At 32.2% G+C, this 24,422-nt stretch overlaps 1 protein-coding gene across 2 annotated transcripts in view; it reads left to right on the top strand.

Moving 5' to 3' along the window:
- The window catches only part of LOC118191016 (protein transport protein Sec24D-like), a 91,511-nt gene that overhangs the window by 28,130 nt on the left and 38,959 nt on the right, over positions 1 to 24,422 (top strand). For both annotated transcript variants that reach the window (XM_085807111.1, XM_085807102.1), the window contains exons 7-9: positions 525 to 640; positions 10,820 to 10,944; positions 13,019 to 13,097. In XM_085807111.1, coding sequence (XP_085663237.1) covers positions 525 to 640; positions 10,820 to 10,944; positions 13,019 to 13,097 — 320 coding nt within the window. The remainder of the gene's footprint in view (positions 1 to 524; positions 641 to 10,819; positions 10,945 to 13,018; positions 13,098 to 24,422) is intronic.

The following is a 24,422-nucleotide window of genomic DNA, read 5'->3' as shown; positions in this document are numbered from 1 at the left end:
GATGGCTTCATGTAATCTTGTCAAAGTGACACAATAATGATCGGCATGACCACACTTCGATCAGAATAACAAATCACTTTTGGCCCCCTTTTCTAAATGTCTTGTCATTTCAATCACTCTGATGCACCTGAGAACTTACTCTACTTACCTGCACAATCATTGCTAGCCAACTAGTGCCATCTGTGTACGCTCTAATGAAAAAGTATTCTCTCCACAGTAATTACTTTTCAAATGCTGATCTATGTAACCTTTTTTTTATTCACTGACATATAAGCAATGATTTATATATATGAATTGGAAAGAAAATAATATCTGTAAATTAGAGGAACAAAAAGGGGTTATTGGCATCATAATGAAATCTCTAAGTGAAAAGGATTAAAGAATTGGGTGGAGGACTGTTTTAAAGATTTGTGTGTAAAAAACTACCTTTTGTGATATCTGTTATTTTATTAAATTTAACCTTTTGTATTTTGATTAGCATTTATATGAATATTTTTGCAAATCTTGGTATCTTTTTTTAATAGTACCTCAAGATTACTTCTGCTTTTTGGATGGACTAGGAGAAAGAACTGACAAATATCATCGTCCTGAACTTTGTTTAGGTTCTTATGAATTTCCAGCTACAAAAGAATATTGCAGGGTAAGAACTTTTATGAGCAAAATATTCTCTTTAACCCTTTCAGCATTGTACATGAGCTCACAAAAAATAAATCAGTGTGTTTACCTGTGGCCAAATGGATGAGACTGCTGAAATTTGGTAGTTTTATCTAGGTTGAAATCTTTTTAAATATGGATTACAGGATTATTTTCCTAATTTTTGCCCTGTGTAATATGAAAACAAGCCAACTTCCATTAACAATCCTTTATGAAAGCATTACCTTTAGGGCTTTGGCTTTAATCATGTAACCTAACATGACTATCACCATTACTTAGTTATGAAAAAATCATTCTCTCTAACCTACCATTATTCAGATACGAGTTCTAAGGAGCTTTCATTATGGGTTATGAATGCATATACAGTACAAAGTCTGAGATCTGGACATCCAGTGTGATATCATCCCTTTCTTCATCTACCACCTCATAGAGAAATAACTCCATCTTCTTGTATTTTAAACATTTATTTCACAAACACAAAACTAATACTAAACTACAATACTAATAACTGAAAAAGTAATAAAAGTGAATTTCGGTTTCATTAATGGCTCCCACGAGCCTACCGTATGACCTCTTTGTCGGTCTCCCTCTTGGAAACTAAACTTTTGGTGTCCCTCCAGACTGAGAGTTAGCACCCTCTATACATCTTGTTGGTTGGCGTCTCCCCATACATCACACCACCTCCCATCCAAGATTGAAATAGGGTGAAAGCCTATTGAAATATGACAAATTATGGTGACGATATCATATTGAAATATGACAAATTATGGTGACGTCAAACGAAAGAGTTACTTACCTACTAAAGTCTACAAATCAATCGATACTGAAGTTGAAAGATATATAACACAATACTTATACAGGTTAGTTCTACACCTACTACAAGACTTCTTCTAAAACTGTAATATATAAATGATTAAAAATTAGTATTCAAACAATTCTAATGCAATAGAATACTTAAAGCGTCTATGATATACTTAAAAGTCTCTAGGAGAGTAGCTGAAAAAGAAACACACACATAAAAAAATAATAATATTAAGAGTTCATAAATGTCTATGAAAGTTCTTTCTTTCACACAAGTCACTCAATAGTCTCTAGTCTGGACAACGCATCAGCATTGCTTAACTTAGCACCTGGGCAATGTGAAATTGTAGTATCGTACTTTTGTAATGCTAAAGCCCATCTCTGTAACTTAGAAGATTTTGGTGCGTTCTTTGTGATGAAACTTAACGGATTGTGATCAGTTATCAGTTCCACGTGTGATCCAAAAATCCAAGTTTCAAACTTTTTCAAGCTCCAAATAACAGCATAAGCTTCCCTCTCGATAGTTGGCCATGCTTGTTGTGTTTTGGTAAGTTTCTGGCTGGTGTAACTAATCGGGTACAACTTTCCGTTTTTCCTTTAAGATAAGCAGGCTCCAACACCGGTTGAAGATGCATCACATTGAATTATAAAAGGTAACCCTGGAACAGGGGTATAAAGACTAGGTGCTTCCATTAGGCATTTCTTTAATTTAATGAATGCTTCGTCGTGTTTTTCTGTGCAGCACGGCTCTTCAGGACTTCTTCTTTTGGTGAGCTCGGTTAATGGATAAGCTGTTTCGGCGTAATGTGGAGTAGTCTCTGTAATAATTACATAGGCCTAGAATGCTTTTCAATTGTTTTTTTGTTTGAGGTCTAGCTAATTTCTGGATAGCCACCACTTTCTCTGGATCTGTACGATGACTGCCGGAACCGATGATATGTCCTAGATACTTAATATGAGTTTTAGCGAAGGAACATTTCTTGAGATTTACGGAAAACTTCAGTTCTAACAGTTTTGAAAAAATGGTGTCAAGATGTACTAAATGTTCATTCCAATTATTTGAATAAACAGCTATGTCATCGACGTAGGCTTGAGCAAAATCTTTGTATTTAGCAAGAGCCTGGTTCATGACTCTCTGAAATGTTGCAGCGGCGTTGCATAGCCCGAAAGGCATGACTTTAAATTGATACTGAGCTCGATGTGTCTTGAAACATGCTAATTCTTGACTCTCTCTTTCTAATGGTATGGCCCAATAGCCTTTGAGTAAATCAATGCTGGATATCACTTTGGCTTTTCCAATGTAGAATAAGAGCTCTTTAGGATTTTCCATAGGGAAGTCATCTGGTTTCGTTACTGCATTAAGGGATCTAAAGTCAACGCAAAGGCGAATATTACCGTCTTTCTTCATAACGCATGCAATAGGGAACGAAATTTCAGCGTTGGTTTCTTCAATCAATCCCATTGATAACATTTCTTCGATTTGTTTATCTACTTGAGGCTTCAGTGCTTCTGGAATTCGATAAACATATGGCTTCATCCTTTCATTGTCATTTAATCTTATTTTATGTTCTCCTACTTTGGCAATTTGTACCTTATTTATAAATAAGTTTTCATATTTTCTTAACAAGTTCATCATTTCATTCCTTTTATCATCATCTAAATGGCTTAAATCTACTTCGCTAAAATGAAAATGAGCGGACTTGTCACTCACACTGGGTGTGGGATGGACTTCTAGTTTTTCTTCGTTCTCAAATATTACACCTACTGCCTGTACTTTTGGATAAAAATTTTTGAATTTTATTTACATGTACTTTTCTTATTGTACCATCTGTCAGTCTAACTCTGTAAGAATCTGGATTACAACGAGATACTATTTCTGCAGGTCCTTTCCATCAGGCATATAATTTATTACTGGAATCGGCAGGCCCACTTGATCTCCAGGATTGAATTCTTTATATATAGCCCTTCGATTAGCATATCTTGCATATGCACCTTGTTTCAATTCTGCAGTTATAGATGCTTGCTCTGCTGCTATTTCTAAATTCATCTTTAGCTCCTGTAGATAATCAACAGCACTTTTACCCAATTTTATTGGTAATGGAATTTCTCCTGACCATGACGATTTTAATACTGACGGACCTCTGGCCTCTCTTCCATACATTAATTTAAATGGGGATACTCCCGTAGTACAATTTGAAATTTCGCAGTAAGCGAATAACAGGTATGGTATATGTTTGTCCCAATTTTTAGAGTCGTTTCTAATGATATGATGAAGCATATGTTTTAGAACTTGGTTATACCGTTCAACTAATCCCGAACTTTGTGGATGTCCTGGTGTTGCAAATCTAGGACTTGCTCCTAATCTGGCATGGAATTCTTGTGTTAATTCTGCAACAAAATTGGTACCTTGATCGCTAGCTATTACCCGAGGTATGCCCGTTTTCATAAAGATTTCTAATAATGCGTCGCATGTTGATTTTGCTGTAATAGTTCTCAAAGGAACAGCTTCTGGCCACCTAGAATGTTGGTCGACTAAACATAGTACATATTTGTGTTTACGTGCTGATGGAGGTTCAATTGGACCGATTATATCTACATTCACTGTGTCAAATGGAAATTCAGGCCTCTGAACTGGAACTATGGGTATACGATCGTTAGTTCTTTCTCTATTTTGTAATTGACATTCCTTACAAGTTTTACAATGTTCTTCAATATCTCGTGACATGTTTGGCCAATAAAATGAATAACGAATCCTTTCTTTTGTTTTTCTCATCCCTAAATGATTTGCAAAAATAGATTCATGAGCTAATTTTAAAATTTGTTCCCTTCTAACTTTAGGTAATACCAATTGACTAACTTGTTCTCCGGAAATTCTTTCAGTATGATAAATCAAGTCATCCATTAAAAAATATTTATTTTTATTTCTTTGCGCGTTTTTATAGATACTGCGTAATGTCTCACATTCTCTTTGCTGTTGTTTAAAAATACTGGCATCTGAATGTTGAGCCACCCCACTTTCGTTTTCGCCCTGAATGCAACTTATGACTAAATCTTGCTCTCCTCCTGTCATAAATAAATCAGCGCGGCTTTCGCCTTCGAATTGTTTTGACTGATGACTCCTCGTTTCCGGTATCTGCGATGGAGACACTGTATCGCAATCACGATTCGCGCTAAGCAGATGAGATTCAGAGGTCAATAAATCATAAACATTTGGAGTAATTATGCAGGGAATATGAAGTTTTTCTTTTAAAGCTACTAATACTTCGACAGGTTTCAATAAATTAGGATTATCAGTATTTTTGATGGATAGAGGAATTCTAGCCACTTTAGCTGATATGGTTTCTCCGAATGCAGAAATTAGGTCAATATTACAGTTGTTCTCAATAGAGAAATTTGATATGTGTTTCGGATTTATAACAGAAATTTCAGCACCTGAATCAATTATGGCTTGGATTTCGTTACCTGCAACGCAAATATTTACTTTTTGCAATGGTTGCGTAAAACTTTCATTTGAGCATGAAGATCCAATTTTTGCTATTACTTTATCACTAGTATTTTTCTCTGGTGTTTCTTTTTTTAGAGGAGGGTTTTGTGTTACCGATTTGTTTCTTTGTGGACAAGATTTAGCGAGATGCGTTAATTTTCCACATATGTAACAGTCTTTGGGTGGATATTTATTTTTATTTATATTGCTTCTCATATGAGGCGGAATATATTTCGATTCTCTTGAAGACTGGGACGATTTAGCTATGTTTTCATTAGTGTTAAAAGTGGTTTCGTTTAACGATTTGCCTTTGTTTAAAAAATACAAGTCAACTTCTTTAGCTAAATCCTTAGGTTTTAACCAATTTTCTCCTGTTTTAATATTAATGTAAGTTGCCATTTCTTTGTCTAACGTTTGGAAAAGTTTGTCGGAAATCATTAGTTGACAAAGTGCATCAAAGTCATTAACTTCACGTAACTGACAGTAATACTGGAAATTTGCAGACAGTCTAGAAGCGAACTGAACATGTGACTCTTTAGGATTGTGTCGTGCTCTTCGGAAATTCATTAAACATTCATAAGCAGTTGGCTGATATTCTTTTAATACTAGTTTTTAATGGTTTCATAACATTTTAGTTCTTCATCATTAGTGTAAAATAATATATTAGTTGCCTTATCCCCTAAAATGTTAATCAAAATTTCGGATTTGAGCTCCTGTGGTACATTTTTAGTTATTAATGCTCTCTCTAATGTTTGAAAAAACAAATTGAAAGTTTCCGATCTTCCCGGAACAGGAATAGTTAACGTTTTAACACTCTTTATCAAATTTTCTAAATAATTTCCCGAACCTGTAATCATGTCTTTATCTGCACGAGATCCATCTTTAACTGTATTCTGACTTCTAACTTTTTCTAATTCTAATTCTTTCTCTAGCTGCGCTAATTTTAATTTTTCAAGTTCAACCTTTTGAGCTTCTAAGGCTAACTGTGTATCCCTAGCTTTTATTTCATTTTCTTCTCTAATTTTTCTTTCCTCAACTATTGAATTTAATAATCCAATTACAAATTCTGGATCATCTTTAAATATTTTACTGTCCTCAATTTTACCTTTTAGTTGAACCACTGTTAAACCAACAGTTTGTGTATCTTCAATTTCACCAAGAAGGTTTACTAAGTCTTCTTTCTTAGTATTCTTATACATTTTAATTTATATATATCTTACATATATATATATATATATATCTTCAATATATCTATACTTTGAATAAATAAAATCAAAAGCTTCCTACCTGCTTCTCTTGAAATTTCTCTACCGTCATCTAAAGCTCTGGTTCTCGAAAGAGAGCGTGTGATATCATCCCTTTCTTCATCCATCACCTCATAGAGAAATAACTCCACCTTCTTGTATTTTAAACATTTATTTCACAAACACAAAACTAATACTAAACTACAATACTAATAACTGAAATATATAAAGTAATAAAAGTGAATTTCGGTTTCATTAATGGCTCCCATGAGCCTTCCATATGACCACTTTGTCGGTCTCCCTCTTGGAAACTAAACTTTTGGCGTCTCTCCAGACTGAGAGTTAGCGCCCTCTATACATCTTGTTGGTTGGCGTCACCCATACATCACATCCAGTATCTTGAATGATCTATAATCGAGACCTCAAAGGCCACCACCAACTTTTTTTTTTTTTTTTTTTTTTTTTTTTTGTATGCTTTTACATATGCACATTTGATTTCTCTCCGCGTATGATAAAACATGTGGAGATTTCTGATTCTTAATTTCACTTTGCTAATAAATAAAATCTCTCATTATTGAAGAAACAATCATTTTAGCATAAATTTGCTAATCAATAATTTGGCTATGTATCTGCTTGGCATACATCTCAAACCAAAGCATTCTACATACATACATCGTTGATTTTACACGTACTAATATTTTGTATCCCTGATGCCAACCTGGCGAATCATTATTATATTTTGCTTTCATCACCACGTGTTTACCAACACATGACAACTTGAGTAATGACTTATATAGTGAAGCCTAAACAATTTTTTTTTTTTTTTTTTTTTTTTTTTTTTTTTTTTTTTTAAAGTTAGCAATTGAATAATAAAGAGAATACACTGACTACCAATAAGTATTTGGACACCTGTGATAGAAAAGAAAAACTAACTTTATTCAAAATCAATAGTTGGTAGAGCCTCCACAAGAGGTAATTACAGCGTTGACCCTCCGGGGCATATTTTCCACAAGTCTTTGTATGACAGCTAGTGGTATTTTCTTCCACTCGCCTTAGAGAAGACATAGAAGTTCCTTCACCGATTTTGCACGGGTAGTGCACCCCTGAATTCAGCGATGCAACTCGTCCCAGAGGTTCTCGATAGGGTTCAGGTCTGGACTCTGGGCAGGCCAGTCCATTCGATGAACTCCATTGGCACAATACCAAGCCTTGGTTAGCGTCGAAACGTGACAACTGGCATTGTCATCCTGAAAGTAACAGAGGTCCAACCCGTAAAACTGCCACAACGCAGGAAGCACATTGTCATCCAAAATAGTGCAGTAGGCATCGGAGTTGAGCTTACCATGAATGGGGACCAAGGGTCCCAGCCCATACCAGAAGAAACACCCCCAGACCATAATTCCACCTCTGCCAAACTTGACTGTTAGCATGATGCATTCTGGCAGGAGACGTTCTCCAGGTAGACGCCAGACCCAGACCCTGCCATCCGAATGGTAAAGGGTGAACCTTGATTCTTCACTCCAAAGAACCCGTTTCCACTGATCTACGGTCCAATTTCGATGTGCTTTGCACCCCATTAACCGAGCAGCGCGGTTGGACTTTGTGATCAAAGGCTTACGGGCAGCAGCACGACCATGAAAACCAAGCAGATGTGCTTCCTTACGGATGGTATTCATTGAAACAATACTCCCGGATGACCGTTGAAACTCCTCGCAGATGAGGGCCATCGGTTGGGTGCGGTTCTTCCGAATTTCTCTGGACAGCACTCGTCGGTCTCTATCTCCCAGTTTCGTTGGTCTCCCGACTCGGGGCACATTCTGACAATCACCGCTCACCTTCCACTTCTTAATCACGTAGGCCACTGTTGATTTTGGGTACTTCAGATCGCTAGATATGTCCCTTAAGAATCGGCCACATTTGTGATACCCGATAATTATACCTTTCTCGAAATCGGAGAGCTCCGAACTGCAAGGCATCTTGCATGCGACTAAAGCCGATGCCGTTTCCTACACGATATATAGCAGCGGAGTCCGTGACGTACCTTAGGACCTCAGATATCGTCATTTGCATAAGTGTTCAAATACTTATTGGTAGTCAGTGTAGTAACCTTTTATGTTGATATTACGCTTGGCAATGATTACAGATTTTAGTTAAATGCGCTAAGAAATGTTGACGAAATATTTAACAAAAATTTCTTTCCAAATGCTAAAAGTAGATTTTGTTAATGATATTCATAGGCCAAAAGATTACATTTAGCGATATTTGAATTAAGAATAACTGATTTGTTGTTCGCATAAACCCAGAACCCAGCACCAGGTCTCGCATGGCCTCACCAGGCAGCAGAATTTAGGGAAGACAAAGGGAGGCACTTAATAGCAGAATTTTGGATCCACAGAGACTGCACCAGGTGGTAAGATATCTAGCGACGACCCTCAATAAGCCTTAAGTATATATGAGAGTTTATTTATTTAGGACTCAGATAAGCCTTAAGCATGTGCAAGAAATAGACATAAGTATAACAAATAACTAATACAATTAAGGCTTAATTGTCTCAGTTCACGATAGAAGCAAGATGAAATTTAGCGGAACAATTTGTCGTTAATCGCCAATCTCATAATACATAGCCAAAATATGTATGGTGAATGATAGCTAAATTTTATGATGATAGTCATGAATTTTAAAGGTTTTCGGATATCGCAAACCAAAGGTCAAATTTTCCAATTAATATATTCTGTAAAGAAATGTGGAGAAACGGTAATAAATGAAGATGATATAAAAGTTTTTTTGTGATAACAATGCTCCTCAATTATCAATCAATGAATGGTTGGCGAAATCTGTAGTATTGTTCTAGATCCAGAAAATAACCGCTACCAATAGTGAAGAAAGTGACACAAAGGTCACTGATAACGAAAACATTTCGATTGGCAAGTTAGTCTGAATTCTCGACCCAGCAATTACATTACTTCAACAATGTTACTGAACAAGAAATTATATCTATCTACAGAATTAAAGAGAATGTATTGGCACAAAAAACGAAGCAACTTGGACAATTTACGTAGAAAGATATGTTTACTAAAGTAAAAAAATAAATATTAAGCTTTTTTCTTTTCATAAATTTTGATAGCTTTTAAATTATAAATGCATCATTATTTCATAAATCACAATTTCATATTGTTAATTTTGTAATTTTTGCATGCCATCTTACTAAATTTAAACTGGTGATCTAATATTCGGAAAAATCCCAAATCCAGAATCGTGAAACTCCCAATGAGTGAGGATCTCGGCCTTTGTACAGTATGCCTTTATGTACAACCATTTAACATGTTCTTGATCTTATGCAGCCCTTATGGGAAGATAGTTTGATGGCTCATAACAATGTCTGACAACTTGGCATTGAATGCTTTTTCAAATTAACAATATTTTAATGCAGTTTTTTTTAGATTATTCATATATATTTTTAAATTTTTTAAACTTTATAGCTTCCAAAAAAAATCAAAAAATGAGATTTTTAAGTATTGAAGCTCTTAACTGTCATAATCTTTATTATTGCCATCAGCTGAATTTTTTTTTTCCGGTTATAGAAGAAAATCCATTTAAATTCCTTTTAATAATAGTAATGAATATGTTTTCACTTTTTAATCTTTAGTGCAGAGTATGATTTTTCTTATCAGAAAAATTCATTTCCATTGTTTTTGAAGATTTAGCATTTATGTTGAAATATTATGTTAACAAAAAAAATGCTCTTCCTACAATTGCAACAGTACATATACTGCAATGTTATAAGTTTGCTTGCTCATCTGAAGAATATGATATAAGCGATTATAAAATTAAAAAAAAAATTGTAGTTTTTGTTTTATCTGTTGTGTGGTCCATTTAAACAACAAATTATTATTATTAATAGTTAAGACTAAGCAGTGCAATAACAGTTACTAAATAGCAGTAACTTTTAATCGTATGACTTGATAACTGTGAATGATTTAAAAAATCTTCCTAATAATTTTGAACAGCTTCTAGAACTAGCAATTTAATTTTCATAAACTTGTATTCTTGTTTTAATAACCTTTAATATTTAACCCTTAATGCTCAATATTTATTATTATAATGTACGATGATTGAATTAAATTAGAGTTAAATATATCAACAAATCAAATTAAAGAAGAAAAATCTCAGAATTAATTTTGGATATTCCGTCTACCATACAGATAACACAGTTAACAAATTTGCAAAAGTTAGGACTGCCAGCCATTTAGCAACAGTTTGCAACAATCATTGGCATTTTATTCTGGGGCCTTAAACTTGTGCATGTAACAAATTTACATTCTAAAAATCATTCTCTGTCTCTCTCTCTCTCTCTCTCTCTATATATATATATATATATGTATATGAGATAGGAGAGCACAGAAATGTCTTTTTCGATTTCTGTAGCATTAATACGTCTCTGTAACACAGCCTTTCAAGCATTAAGGGTTAATTCAGTAAAAATAAATGTCATTTGCATATTTTCTGTTTGTTATTAAAATGCATTTTTTAGAAACCTTAGTTTATTATAATAGTGCATTTATTACCTTCACTATGAAGTATAAAAGTATTAGACTTTTATCTGCATTTGATAAATATTTTGTTGTTTTTATTTCAGAAAGACGAGTTGCCAAATCCACCTGCATATATTTTTATGATTGAAGTTTCAAATGCTACATTTCGAAATGGATTGGTGCCTTTATTTTGTGAGAATTTAAAAAACATTTTGCAGTGCTTACAAAAGTATGTTTCTTACAGTATTCTATATTACAGTACTTAGTGCAATATTCTTTACTTGATAGACAAATATATAATAGCTGGAAACAATGTTATTTTGTTAATATATAGTTTGCTACTTTTTTTAAAATTTATAACTGTTATTATTTGTGTGATCATAGAATTTCTGTATTTTAAACATAGTGGTATAAACATTTTCATATTGTATATTTTATTACTGATATCGGAGAGAAAAAAATTATTATATTTTTAATACTTGAAACCTTTGGCTCTGTTGATCTTCAAATTTTATTATATATTTACCAGATTTTATAGTTATTAGGTAAAATGTTCCTTCTCAAGGCCCATAACTTTTAGATATTTTTTAAATGACAGTTCACAAAAAATGGCATCCTGAAACCCTTCAGTTACCTCTTTAAGCTGAGCAATATTGCATGGTGCATTATCATGTTAGTAATACTAAGGACCTTTCCCGAAGTACTGTTTTAGTGTTAGAAATGTGTATTTCAGAGTTCATAACATTTTTAAGAGTCCTTAGATTTGTGGAAATGAATTTTTATATCTTAAAGACCTTAATTTTAGCCAGAATTGGAAAAATTTCTTTAATTTACTCATCTAATCTTTGTTTTTTTATGATTTGTATTTTGAGTGGGAATTGATATTTTGGAGGACTATCATTTAGCAGTTCATTGACAGTTATATATTTGAAGGGTTATTGTGTGAATTCGTTCCTACTTCTGATATAAAAGGTGAGTTTTCGAGCACAAGGCCCTACCTCAATTGAAACGTACCCATTTAAAAATCATTTCGTTTTTGCCAATAAGAATTCATAATCAAAAACAATTTTTTTGTTTTTGAAATGTGAATTCTTTTATTATGCAGCACTAAATTAGATGACTTACTAACATTCTGAGTATTTTAAGATGAATTACTGTACAAAATTTTTTATTTAGAGATTTGCAAATTTTTCAGCATTTTTTATTTATTTATTTATTTATTTATTTATTTTGTAAGCAAGCAAATTAACATTGGTAAGTATCATTAGATAATGACAATATATTAGAAATCTATTTAAGAAACAACGTGCTGCCTTCATCCTGGGAGAATGTTGATGTCGTGCAATGGCTTTTCCTACGGCATCCAAAATATGTTGTCTAGAACTTAGGTACCACAACTTCAGACTGTATTATGCAATGAATAATGACCACTTTTTCCATTGAAAACCATCATTAAATTGAGCTCTGCATGACTTCATTATAGTCCTTAAAAACAAAATCCTATTCAACAAAATTCTGGTAAAACCTAGCATGAGGTTCAAGAATCTACTCCCGTCACTTTATATCTCAGGACCTAAGTGATGTGTGGCCATCAAGCATGATGCCTTCCCTCATAAGCATCCCTCTTCCACCAAAGTGATTAGTTTGCCTTATATTGGTGAGACGTTAACAAGTCTCAGATGAAGACTCATCAAGAATCACTCTTTGTATTGAATCTTTATTCATTATTGAAGAGGATATGGCCCCAGTCTTGCTGTGTCAGAAAACAGTGTACCTAGATCTATAAAAGACAGGCTTTATTCTTCGATCTGCTGTGGAGGGTACAAATCACTAGCCGCAGGATGGAATTCGGGAGAGAGCTGCAACTAGATTTTCCAAAAGCCAGAAGTCCATCTTTACATCTTTTTAAAGTAGTGAAACAGGCTGAAAATGGAAAGAAGCGTCTGATAACTTTGTAAAAAGAAACAAAATAATTGCTTTCTTGTAAGCGTTTAGTAGTTTTAATTTGCCATACTTCATGCATATGTTTTAGCTGCATAAGAGCCACACCACTTCCTTGTGAGAGCTGCGTGTGACTCCCGAGCTGTTCTATGGCCATCGTTGCTCCCAAGCTGTTCTATGTTGTATGGCAATTGATTTTAAGGAGACCTTAATATTTTGTTCATTCACTGTTTGAATTAATTGAAACATTGTTGAAGTATTTACTTAGTATTAAAATTCTGTATCATAAAGTATGATGTAGTTTAATTATTCATTATCTTTCTGTTATTAAAATCCTAATTATAATCATTTACTATTTTTAGTGATAAAAAGAATGATACATCGAAACTGAGAGTTGGATTTGTAACATACAATAATGTATTACATTTTTACAATCTAAAAGTATGTATTGCAATTTTTAACCTTTTTCTATAAATATGTTTAAATAATGCTCTTTGAAAATTTCTTTTAAAATGTTATTAACTTATCTTTCATCAGAATATGCTTGCATTTTATTCTCGATTTATTTCAATTATAATTAAATTTTGAGTATTTCTCAAATTTTTTATTTGATTGCTGTTTTAAAAGTTTTATATCGTAAAATAAAGCACAAATGTAAGATAGTATATGCAGAATTTTCTGAGATGTTATGCAGTATTATTCTTCAGTTAGTTTTAGTAAATTGGAGTCTTGAATTAATTTGTTATTTATGTGTGTAATGTTTTTAGACATTTGAATATATTTTACTGTCTGTTAATGCCACTCATATATCCAGTTTGAATTCTAATTTAACTGTAATGTTAATGTATAGATCCTAACAAGGTAAGAGTGACTAGAATGTCTTCAGATCCTATTAAATTGCCAAGTGAGTTACCACCTCATCTGTGTAAATGTGATAAAATCCCATGAAGGTCTTAGATAAACATTTTTATTAAACTTGAATTTAACAGAATTTAACATAACTCATGCATACAAACAAATTCTGCCTTTCACAGAAATTAAAAATACAATCTAAAATAGATTCATAGCCTGAGACTACACTGTTTGGCCTAGTTGGCTCAAACTTCAAATTCGAGAATTAACTAGCAAATGGCTAATGCTGAAATGTTAATTGGCAGAGCTGGGTGATAGAAAAGCTGTAAGTGTCACTGCCAAAAGCTGTATATCTAACCATTCAAAACCCTTGTCTTAACCCCCTAACTGCCACAAGCGTATATATACGCCTTGCTCAGCCGATGTGTTAATATACACCCTTCCAAAATATTATCATTTGCTTTGCGCTGCTACCCGTAAAATTATTCGCTTTGGAATGCAACACCACAATGATCTTTGCAAAGTATGCAAAGGAGGCTACTATTTCAGAGAAGTGTGGGGAGAAATTGGAGAGATGGATGTGTCTAAAGTCGTGAAAGTAATGACTGCGCTGTATTGACTGGTGTTGTTTGAGTAAAACTTTTTTTTTATTATTATTCTGTGTCCTCCAATTTCGTTTACTTTTTGTAGTAGGTTCCAGGAATGAAGAAAGATACAATGGAAGTTTCAAAGCCGTTTATCTTTTTCGAATTATTTTTGATGAACTGCTCGTGCTTCATATTGTTACTGAAACTAACCGTTTTGTAGACGAGTATATGAACCAACACCTTACAAACGAAATATCAAGAACAAAATCGTGGCATTCAACCAGTTCAGAAGATATACAGTCAGAAGTCGTTAATCCGGACTCGTCGGGACTTCGGCGATTCCGGATTATAGATCATTAGTTTAAATCTGGTAAGATGGCATGCAGAAATTATAAAATTAAAAATATGAAATCATAATTAATGAAATAAAGAACAATTATGATCTAAAGGGTATCAAAATTTACAAAAAAAGCTTAATATTTATTTGTTTACTTTATTAATAAACATTTCTTTCAATGTAAGTTGTTTAAGTTGCTTCGTTTTTTATGTGATAATACTTTCTCTTTAATTCTATAAATTTCATACATAATTTCTTGTTCAGTTACAAAGTTCTGCTGTTCAAGTCCTATAATTGCTGTGTCGAGAATACCGACTAATTTGTCAATCGAAATTTTTTCGTTTTCAATAACATCTGTGTCTTTTTCTTCGCTATCGGAAGTGAATTATAATGACGAGGAATTTGATTTAAATCATATCAAAGACGGAGTACATCGAGATAAAATACTACATTTAGTAAGGAATTATAAGCCAAATAAAATAAAAACATCTGCCCTGAAGATAAGGATAGTGCTGACAGATCAACTTTCAATTCATGGCGTGCCGAGGTGTCCCCCCTCCCCCGCCGCAGAGCAGCGTGAAATTGATAAACAGATTTCGTAATGGTTAAATAAACACAGGATATGCCTTTATCCGTTTTTTGCAGCAATTCCACTGTTTGTTTAATGGACTTCGAAACATACTTTCGCTTTGTAGATCTTTTACATATTAGTAAATATATATCAGAAATTCTATTTGACATAATCGAAAGATCAAGCTTCTTTTATAAAATTGCTCTAACAGTCTGCAAAAAATAATAAGCTGGATCCAATTTAAAGATTAAGGAACAACGCAATCTGTAACATTAACTGAATTAGATAATTTTTACCTTATACCATCCGTTATACATTAAACACGCATTCGTAAACGTATTTTGCACATGTGCAGACCTATATTCGCAGACGTAAAGGTCTTACGCGCATGCGCAGAAAATTTGTAGCTTTGAGGCCCGGATTATAGATCATTTCGGATTATGGGTGTCCGAATTAACGACTTTTGACTGTATATATATTTTTTTAGGCATACTGATTTCACAGGGTATAACACTGAAACCTGATACTATTACACTTTACTGGTCCAAAAATGAATTGATGAAAACTCCATTTTAGGGATCTTTTTTATTATAAAAACATCATTTTTATTATACTTTTACTCAAAACATTAAATTTTGTGCATTCATTTTTTCTTTTATTCTTTTTTTGTGAAAGTAAACAGTTTTTAGAAAGTAAAACTTTCACTTATTTTCCCCCTAATAATCGCATAACTACGAACCGTGGCACTGGGAAATGAATCTTGTATGTTTTCCGCAGCAGTTAAGGGGTTAAATAGAAGGAAATCAAATTTTCATCCTGTAAAGAGTGAACAAAGAGAGAAGTTATAATATTATATATAATAAAAGTGGGTTAAGTAACATAAAATACCTTATAACTGATTTATTTGAATGGCAAGCGAGCTTATTGTCTAGTGTCGCACTCAACTTGAATATATCTTTTTACTGCTTTATGTGTTACAAATTTATAACTACACTTGGATTCTATGCAGCTTTTCTGTTCATAATGAGCTTAGGAAATATCGTTATGCTATGTTAGCAGTATTGATTCCTTTATCTGATCTGCAGAAAGAGGGGAAAATGAACGCTTAAAAGACTAATGTGTAATTTAGCTGACAGTCTACTTGTTAATTTTAAGTGAAATAAATTTCTACAAAATTACCGATAAGAGAATTTCTTCAAGAATGCTGGTATGCAAGTCATTTTTGCTTGTTAGTGTATGAAGAACGTTTTAAAGGGGCCCTATCAGTGACATTAGGGATGGTAAGGCTATTTAGAGAATACAGGCTGATCTTCCATAGGAAGTGTCCTGAAAACTCTTTATAGTACCAAACATCATATGAAGGCTTTAGAGACTGTTTCAGACTGGCAAAGAATTTGAAGACGAAATGCTTGTTGACACCCCACTTGTCCTAACTACTTAACAGGATGGATATATGGTCATATCCAACATCAGCCAGATATTTCAATAAATACACTAGAAAACTGTTAACAACCTCAAGGATCACCATATCCAGGCAAACAGTTTACTGACTGATGTTCAAGTTAGAGTTGACCAAGAACTTTAGAATCTAGTGTACTAAACATCTTGTTTGAATCCTACAGCAATTTGTTTAGTTTGCTGAGGAAACAAAATTTGCCTCTCAGAGTGAATCTTAATATTGTCCATATTCTTAAAAGGGATTATCCTAATGGTAGGGAAGTCCTTTTTGAGGGTGGTATTGACTCAGGATTACTAACATCTTTGCTTGCATATGACAGTCGTACTGTAATTGCTGAGCTTTAAAGAGTTGCCCTCATGCATCAGTATATGGAACATTCTGAAGACACATTTTGTCCTTGCTTTTGCATAACCCTTTAACTACTAACACAGGGTTCGTACGGTCCGTAAGAGTCCTTAGATTTTTTGGAATCAACTTTTGGTCTTTAAAAGTCTTTAATTTTGGCCAAAATCAGCAGAAGGTCCTTAATTTTAATCATCTGAAATTTCTGTGTGTTTTTATGACTGCCATTTTGAGTGTGAATTAGCATTTTGGAGGAATATTTTTGGTGATTCACTGACATATATGTATCTTTTGAATGTGTTGATGGGTTATAATTTGTTTCTATTTCTAATATGAATGATGGGATACTCGAGTTTCTGAGCAAGAAGTGAAATATAAGCATTTCAAAATTCATTTTTTCTTCACGACTTTTTTTAAAGCATCGTAACATTGATAAATTTCATTAACGTAATGGTAATATATTGAAATTATATATAAAAAATAATATTAAAATAAAACATTTTTATTTTTCGCTGTCATATTATAAAGTTTCATTTTGGCAACTTCTTATACAATATTTTGAATCTGAGAAATAAACAAGGTGTAATGCTATAAAGCACAATTTATGAAACAGCTCTTAGCAAAAGCAAAATTAGCTATGTAATTAATTAAAAATGTCTTCTTTTTAATTTTTTCATAGTAAGAGTTTTTCTTATGTAATTGTCTCAGAATATTCAAAATTCTCAGAATATGCATGAATTTTCTCTATAAAATTAATTTTACACATTTTCTCCCCCCCCCTTCTTTTTTTCCAAAATATTTCTGGCTTTTTGCTGTTACAGAATTGGTAAAGATAATTTTTCTTTAGTATTTTAGACATTGCATCTTGGAAAGTATAGATTAGTAGAATAGTATAGATATGGTAGGAAGAATTTGAAGGCAAGATTTATAGACCCACGATTCTAGAAGATTCGAGAAATATGTGACAAAATTAAAAATGTTTACATGGTATCTGTTATATATGTAACTGTAACTGTATCTATTATTATCTTTAACCATAACTGTAATATAGAATAGTAGATGAGTAATGTAGAATAAACGATGTTTGTGTACATCTTGTAATCATCACTGAGCATGTACCCAACACATATAAAATACAACACATGGCGCAGCCCTTCGTTGATTAAAAAAGAAAATCTTTTTTGAAGAACCATGCAGCCTCTGTAAAGATGTTCTAAACAAAAACATCATGGGAAGTTGTTTACTGTGAAATCGAAACTTATATTGCTGGTAGGTGAGTTGTTTATTTTTATTGGAAGTGGCTAAAAATACGTATATATAAACTATTTAAAGTCCTAAATAAAATATGTATGGATTAAAGCCACCAAGTAATCTAAGTTTCGAAGGAAATTTAAGCGAAAATTGGAAGAAATGGAAACAAAAATTCCAAATTTATATGTTAGCGTTTGGTGGTATTACTAAATCACCTGAAATTAAAGTAGCTATTTTATTGCATATTATTGGTGAAGAAGCACTTGAAAAATTTAATACTTTTAATTTAAGTGAAGAAGATAAGAAGGATGTTGACAAAGTAATTGAAGCTTTCGAAAATTTTTGCATACCGAAAGCAAACGAAAGTGTTGATAGACATATATTTTTCTGTCGAACACAACATGTAGGTGAATCATTTGATGATTTCTTAACCGATTTAAAGAAATTAAGTAGCAGTGGATTTGCAGAATTAAAAGATAGTTTAATAAGGGATAGAATAGTAAGTGGAATTCTAAATAAAAATCTCAGATTATTAAGGGAAGATCAGTTAACATTGGAGAAATGTATTAAAATGTGTAAAGCTTCTGAATTAGCAGAACTTCAGCTGAAAACTTTAACTGAAGAAAATAAAATAGAAGCTATCAAACGTAATAAATTTCGACCTTCAGAGGAAAAATGTCAGCCTTGTAAGAAAGACTATCATGTAAAACAAAAGCAACAAAGTACTAAATCTTCTTCAAACTATCAAGGAAATAAGTACAATAATCCAAAACCATGTAGAAAATGTGGAACTTTTCATAAGTTATACAACTGTCCTGCTTATAATAAGATTTGCTTGTACTGTAAAAAGAAAAATCACTTTTCTAAAATGTGCACTTTTAAAAATGTTAATGTTGTACAGAATAATTTAGAGCATGAGTTACATAATAATGGTAATGAATATATTTTAAGGTCAGTAGAAGATATAAATCCATTTTCTAAAAATAAAACCGAATGGTTTGAAAAACTAAAAGTAAACATATCTAAATATTTATTTGTTAAGTTGGATACTGGAGCTCAGTGTAATGTGCTACCATTGCCTAAATTTAAACAATTAAATTTAAGAGAGAAATGTTTGACTAAATCAAAAGTCACTTTAAATAATTACAATGGTACTACGATCGATGTAGTTGGAAAATGTAAATTATTGTGTGAAACATCGAAAGGGGACAAGGATGAAATAGAATTTCAAGTCATAGCATGTGATAAAACTGTTCCAGCTTTAGGTTTACCTACATTGCAAAAATTAAACCTAATATAAAGGATTTGTACAGTAAAACCTGATTCTAATGAAAGGTTACCAGAACTTTTAAAAGGATATCAAGATTTGTTTAAAGGAACTGGAAATTTAACTGGATATACATATCGTATTAAATTAAAACCAGGAGCTGTTGGTAAAATGTAGGAAAATTCCACTTAGCCACTTCCTTATTCCCTGTAGGAAAATTCCACTTAGCTTATTAAATCCATTAAAAAAGGAATTAGCAAGAATGGAAAAAGATGGTATTATAAAGAAAGTTAACCAACTAAGAGAATTCGTGAATTCATTAGTGGTAGTAAGGAAAAAGGATGGAGTGTGTTTAGATCCTCAGCACCTTAACCAAAATATACTGAGAGAACATTATCACATACCAACCTTTGAAGAAATTTCATCTCAAATGACAAATGCAAAGGTCTTTAGTATTTTAGATGCAAACAAAGCATTTTGGCAAATTAAACTGTCAGATTCAAGTTGTGAATTTACGACATTTAACACTCTGTTTGGTAGATATTGTTTTTTGAGGTTGCCATATGGACTGAGTTCATCACCAGAAGTTTTCCACAGAAGTTTTTCTGAAATTTTTAGTGATTTAGAAGGAGTTCAAATATATATAGATGACTTATTAGTTTGGGGTAAAGATAAAAAAGAACATGATTCAAGATTAAAGAAGTTGTTGGACAGAGCCAGAGAAAAGAATGTTAAATTTAATTTAAATAAATGTAAATTTGGGCTGAATGAAGTGAAATATATGGGACATATATTTTCTAAAGATGGTTTAAAACCAGATGAAGACAAAATTAAGGCTATTCTAGATATAAAACCACCAAAAAATGTGAAAGAATTAGAAACTTTCCTAGGAATGATTACATATGTTTCTAGATTTATACCTAATGTATCAGAATTGACATCATGTTTAAGAGATTTGTTGAAAAAACAAGTTATCTGGAATTGGAATGCAACACATGAAAAAGCATTTAGAAGACTAAAAGATGTCTTGGTAAATAAACCAGTTTTACAGTATTATGATATAAACTTGCCAGTAGTTTTATCTGTAGATGCATCTCAAGAAGGACTAGGAGCAGTCTTACTGCAGAATAATTTACCAGTGGCATATGCATCTAAGGCATTAACAGATACACAGAAGAATTATGCTCAAATTGAAAAGGAAACTTTAGCTATTGTATTTGCGCGTGAGAAATTTCACCAGTATATATTTGGAAAAAATATTACTGTGGAAAGTGATCATAAACCACTGGAATCAATTTTCAAAAAGCCATTAAATAAATGTCCTGTAAGACTACAAAGAATGTGTATAAGATTACAGCCATATCAGTTCGAGATAAAATATAAACCAGGAAAAGAACTTTTTATAGCGGATGCATTATCAAGATCATTCACTGATAAAGGATCTGATTTCTTTGAAGGAGAAATAGAAGCTCATGTTGGATTAGTTGTAGAATGTATACCAATGTCTAATGGTAAAATGGAAGTTTTTCAACTGGAAACAGAAAAAGATGAAGAACTACAAGTTTTAAGAAAATTAATTAAAACTGGATGGCCAGATGAAAAATGTATGGTTCCAGAACTGGCAAAACCATATTTTAACTTCAGAGAAGAACTATCAGAAGCAAATAGATTAATATTTAAAAATTCCTGTGTTGTTGTACCAAGAAGTTTACGAAAAGATATGTTAAGCAGAATTCATTATGGTCATTTAGGAGTAGTAAAATGCAAGATCAAAGCAAGAGAAATATTATATTGGCCAGGAATGTCCAAAGAAATTGAAGATTTGGTACTGAATTGTCAAACATGTTTAAGTTTACAAAAAGCTAATACTAAAGAACCAATAATATCTAAAGAAATACCTAATGGTCCATGGGAAGTATTGGGAACAGACCTCTTTTACTTTCAAAGAAGGGATTATCTAATAGTTATAGATTATTTTAGCAAATATGTTGAAATTGGACATTTGGAAGATTTGTCAAGTGTAGCAGTGATAAAGCAATTGAAATCAATTTTTGCAAGACATGGTATTCCGAAAATAGTATATTTGGATAATGGTCCACAATATAATTGCAGGAAATATAAAGATTTTGCAAGAAGATGGAATTTTGAAACCAGAACTTCAAGTCCAAAATACCCACAGTCTAATGGAATGGTTGAAAAACATATTCAAACTGTCAAGCGAATGTTAGAAAAAGCTGTAGTTGACAACAAGGATCCATATTTAGTTTTACTGGAATATCGTAACTCTCCTATTTCAGATGAAATTAAGTCACCTTCTGAATTGATGTTTGGAAGAAAAGTAAATGGATTGATGCCTATAAAAGAGAATTTTGTCCAAGCTAAACGATATGAAGACCATAAACAACATTTACTGAAGAGACAAACCTTACAAAAAAGTTATCATGATAGGAATGCAAGACCATTAAAACGACTGAAAACAGGAGATCATGTTTACATAAAAGAGAAAGGGAAAAAACTAAATGAAAGAGGGAAAATTATAGAAGAAGCAGAAAGACCACGTTCGTATAGGATTATAAGAACAGATGGAAGAATTGTAGAAAGGAACAGAAGAGACCTTCTTAAAGGAACTAATCAGGAAGAGTTTGCAATACAAAACAACTATGAGAATGAAGTTATAGATGAACCCGAGATACATGAAAATAGTAGGAGCACTACAAAATTAAATGTGCCTGTAAATCCTTCAAAATCTAACAGAAGTGTTGTGTCACCAAATAGTGAAAGAGGTATAGTATCATCAAATTTTTCAAATGGACATAACTACGTCACTCGATCTGGTAGGACTGTTAAGAAACCTTATTATTTAAAAGAATATGTTTAATTTTACTACTATTATTATTTTTTATAAAAAAGGGAGATGTTATATATGTAACTGTAACTGTATCTATTATTATCTTTAACCATGACTGTAATATAGAATAGTAGATGAGTAATGTAGAATAAACGATGTCTGTGTACATCTTGTAATCATCACTGAGCACGTACCCAACACATATAAAATACAACACAGTATCAACTCATAATAGATGTATTTTACAGAAAGTTTGTGATGAATTTCTTACTTTTTGGAGAATGTCTGGAAGAGCAATGAAAACATAATATTTGAATGGTTTACTCCTGTTGCTAGAATCTTTTTCGTAACATGTTTATCTTCCCTGTATTTTCTCTACTTTTTGCTAGACAGAAGCGTGGGAAATATTAAAAATGCTTCTAATCTTATCACATGGGCAGGCATTATAGACAGGGATTTTTTTTATCATTAAAGAAATTGAAAACTTACAATTTAAAAGATTCATCTAATATGTTTTCATGCATTATACACAGAGCTGGCACTAGGCATTTCCCACCTGATGCAGTCTCTGTGGATTCTAAATTCTGCTGCCTAGTGCCTTTCTAAGTTCTACTTCCAATGTCTGCTCTAAATTCTAAAAGTTTTGCCATTTCTAGATTTTGCTGTTCGGTGTGCCACTAAATTCTAAAAATTCTGCCCCATCAGCTCTGTAACCAGCCTTTACCATATATATTTCATATTTCTTCTGAATGTTCATATTACTCAAGAAATAAAATTAGTAACTTTTTCTGTACATTCTAAATGTATTTAGTGTTTTTTAGAATAACAAAAATGGCTTGAAAACTGTTTGTTAAAAAAATCCCAAATGCTAAATTTAGCTTATTTATGACATATTTTGATCACTTGGATAGAAAATGGAGTAAAAAAAAAAATAATTAATTTGTAGTCAAAGGGTTAATGGGTGATAATACACATTCTGACAGATTAAATTTGTTTAGGAATATTTGGAATTTTCAGATACATTGCACTAATCTGACTGGATTTAAATCCTATTTAATGTGTATGGTCACAACACATTAAATAGGATTGGACTGGGTTGCAACAAATTACTCTCCTCAGAAGTGTGTGTAAGAATGAAATGTAGAACAAGAACTCGGTATAACATAGTATTACTATATTACTATATTATATAGTGAAAATTAAATAGTACTGAAAGTTACTTTAAAAATTTTAATTGTAAGTTAATAAATTTCAAATTGCCATTTTTATTGACTTCAGCTTTGAAACATTAATTCTGAACTGTATCTGTTTGATGCCTGACTTTAGATATACCTGTTACTTGAAACTTGCAAAACAAATAACCTGACTTTTAGAATTTTTTACTGTGATCGCTATTTTTATTTAACTTTCTGAACTTTCATATTTATGTTTATTCATTCTAAAACTTTTTTAAAATCATATATATTAGTTCAAATAATGTGTCTACATTAAAAATCTCAAATGAAATTTGCTTAGCTGAAACAGAGGTGAAAAATAACAGAATCTCTAGATCTAAACGTAGGTCATTTACTTCAAGACAATTTTTTTCATCAATTTATTCATTAGAGATAAAAATTTATTTTTCATAAGAAAAATGAGCAATCTCAAAATATTATGTTAAAATACTGAACTTTGAAAGAAGTTTTTGCTGAGAAGATTATTGATAAGGAATGAGATTAAAACATACATTGTAGTAGAAAGTTGCATGGAGGTTCTAAACCACAAAGTGAAACAAAGATTCCAATAAATTATTGCAAAAAGAAATTGCAGATTTTGTCTTGTGAATTTTTCCTTTTCAGTAAAGAAATCTGCCAATGATCAGTCATTAATGTGGACAATACTCTAAAAGAACACTAAATTGGAAATTTATAATTTTTGCTCTGCAAATTTACAATCAGATGTCGTATAAAGAAAGAAAATAAACTACTGTAGTAGATACAGCCCCCCAAAAAAAATTCTTTGCTGTTTCTGTTTTATGTTTTATTGAACATAGTGATTTAACTGAGTTGATATTTTGCTCATTAAATGAATGTCATAGCTGTTAGCATGGAAAAACTAAAAATCAGGTAATTCTTTAGTCTGAGTGTTGTAGATAAAGTAAACATAGTGTAACATGATATCAAGTTTTCATGTCACTATTGTTACGATTGTAACTATTGTTACATGAAAGCTTATAACATCGTATTATAAAAAAATCGCCTGTAAAAAAACAA

Source organism: Stegodyphus dumicola, chromosome 1 (assembly GCF_044657685.1).
Source record: "Stegodyphus dumicola isolate Sdum_Otavi_A_Nest chromosome 1, ASM4465768v1".
NCBI lineage: Eukaryota > Metazoa > Arthropoda > Arachnida > Araneae > Eresidae > Stegodyphus > Stegodyphus dumicola.
This window is presented reverse-complemented; position numbering and strand designations above follow the sequence as displayed.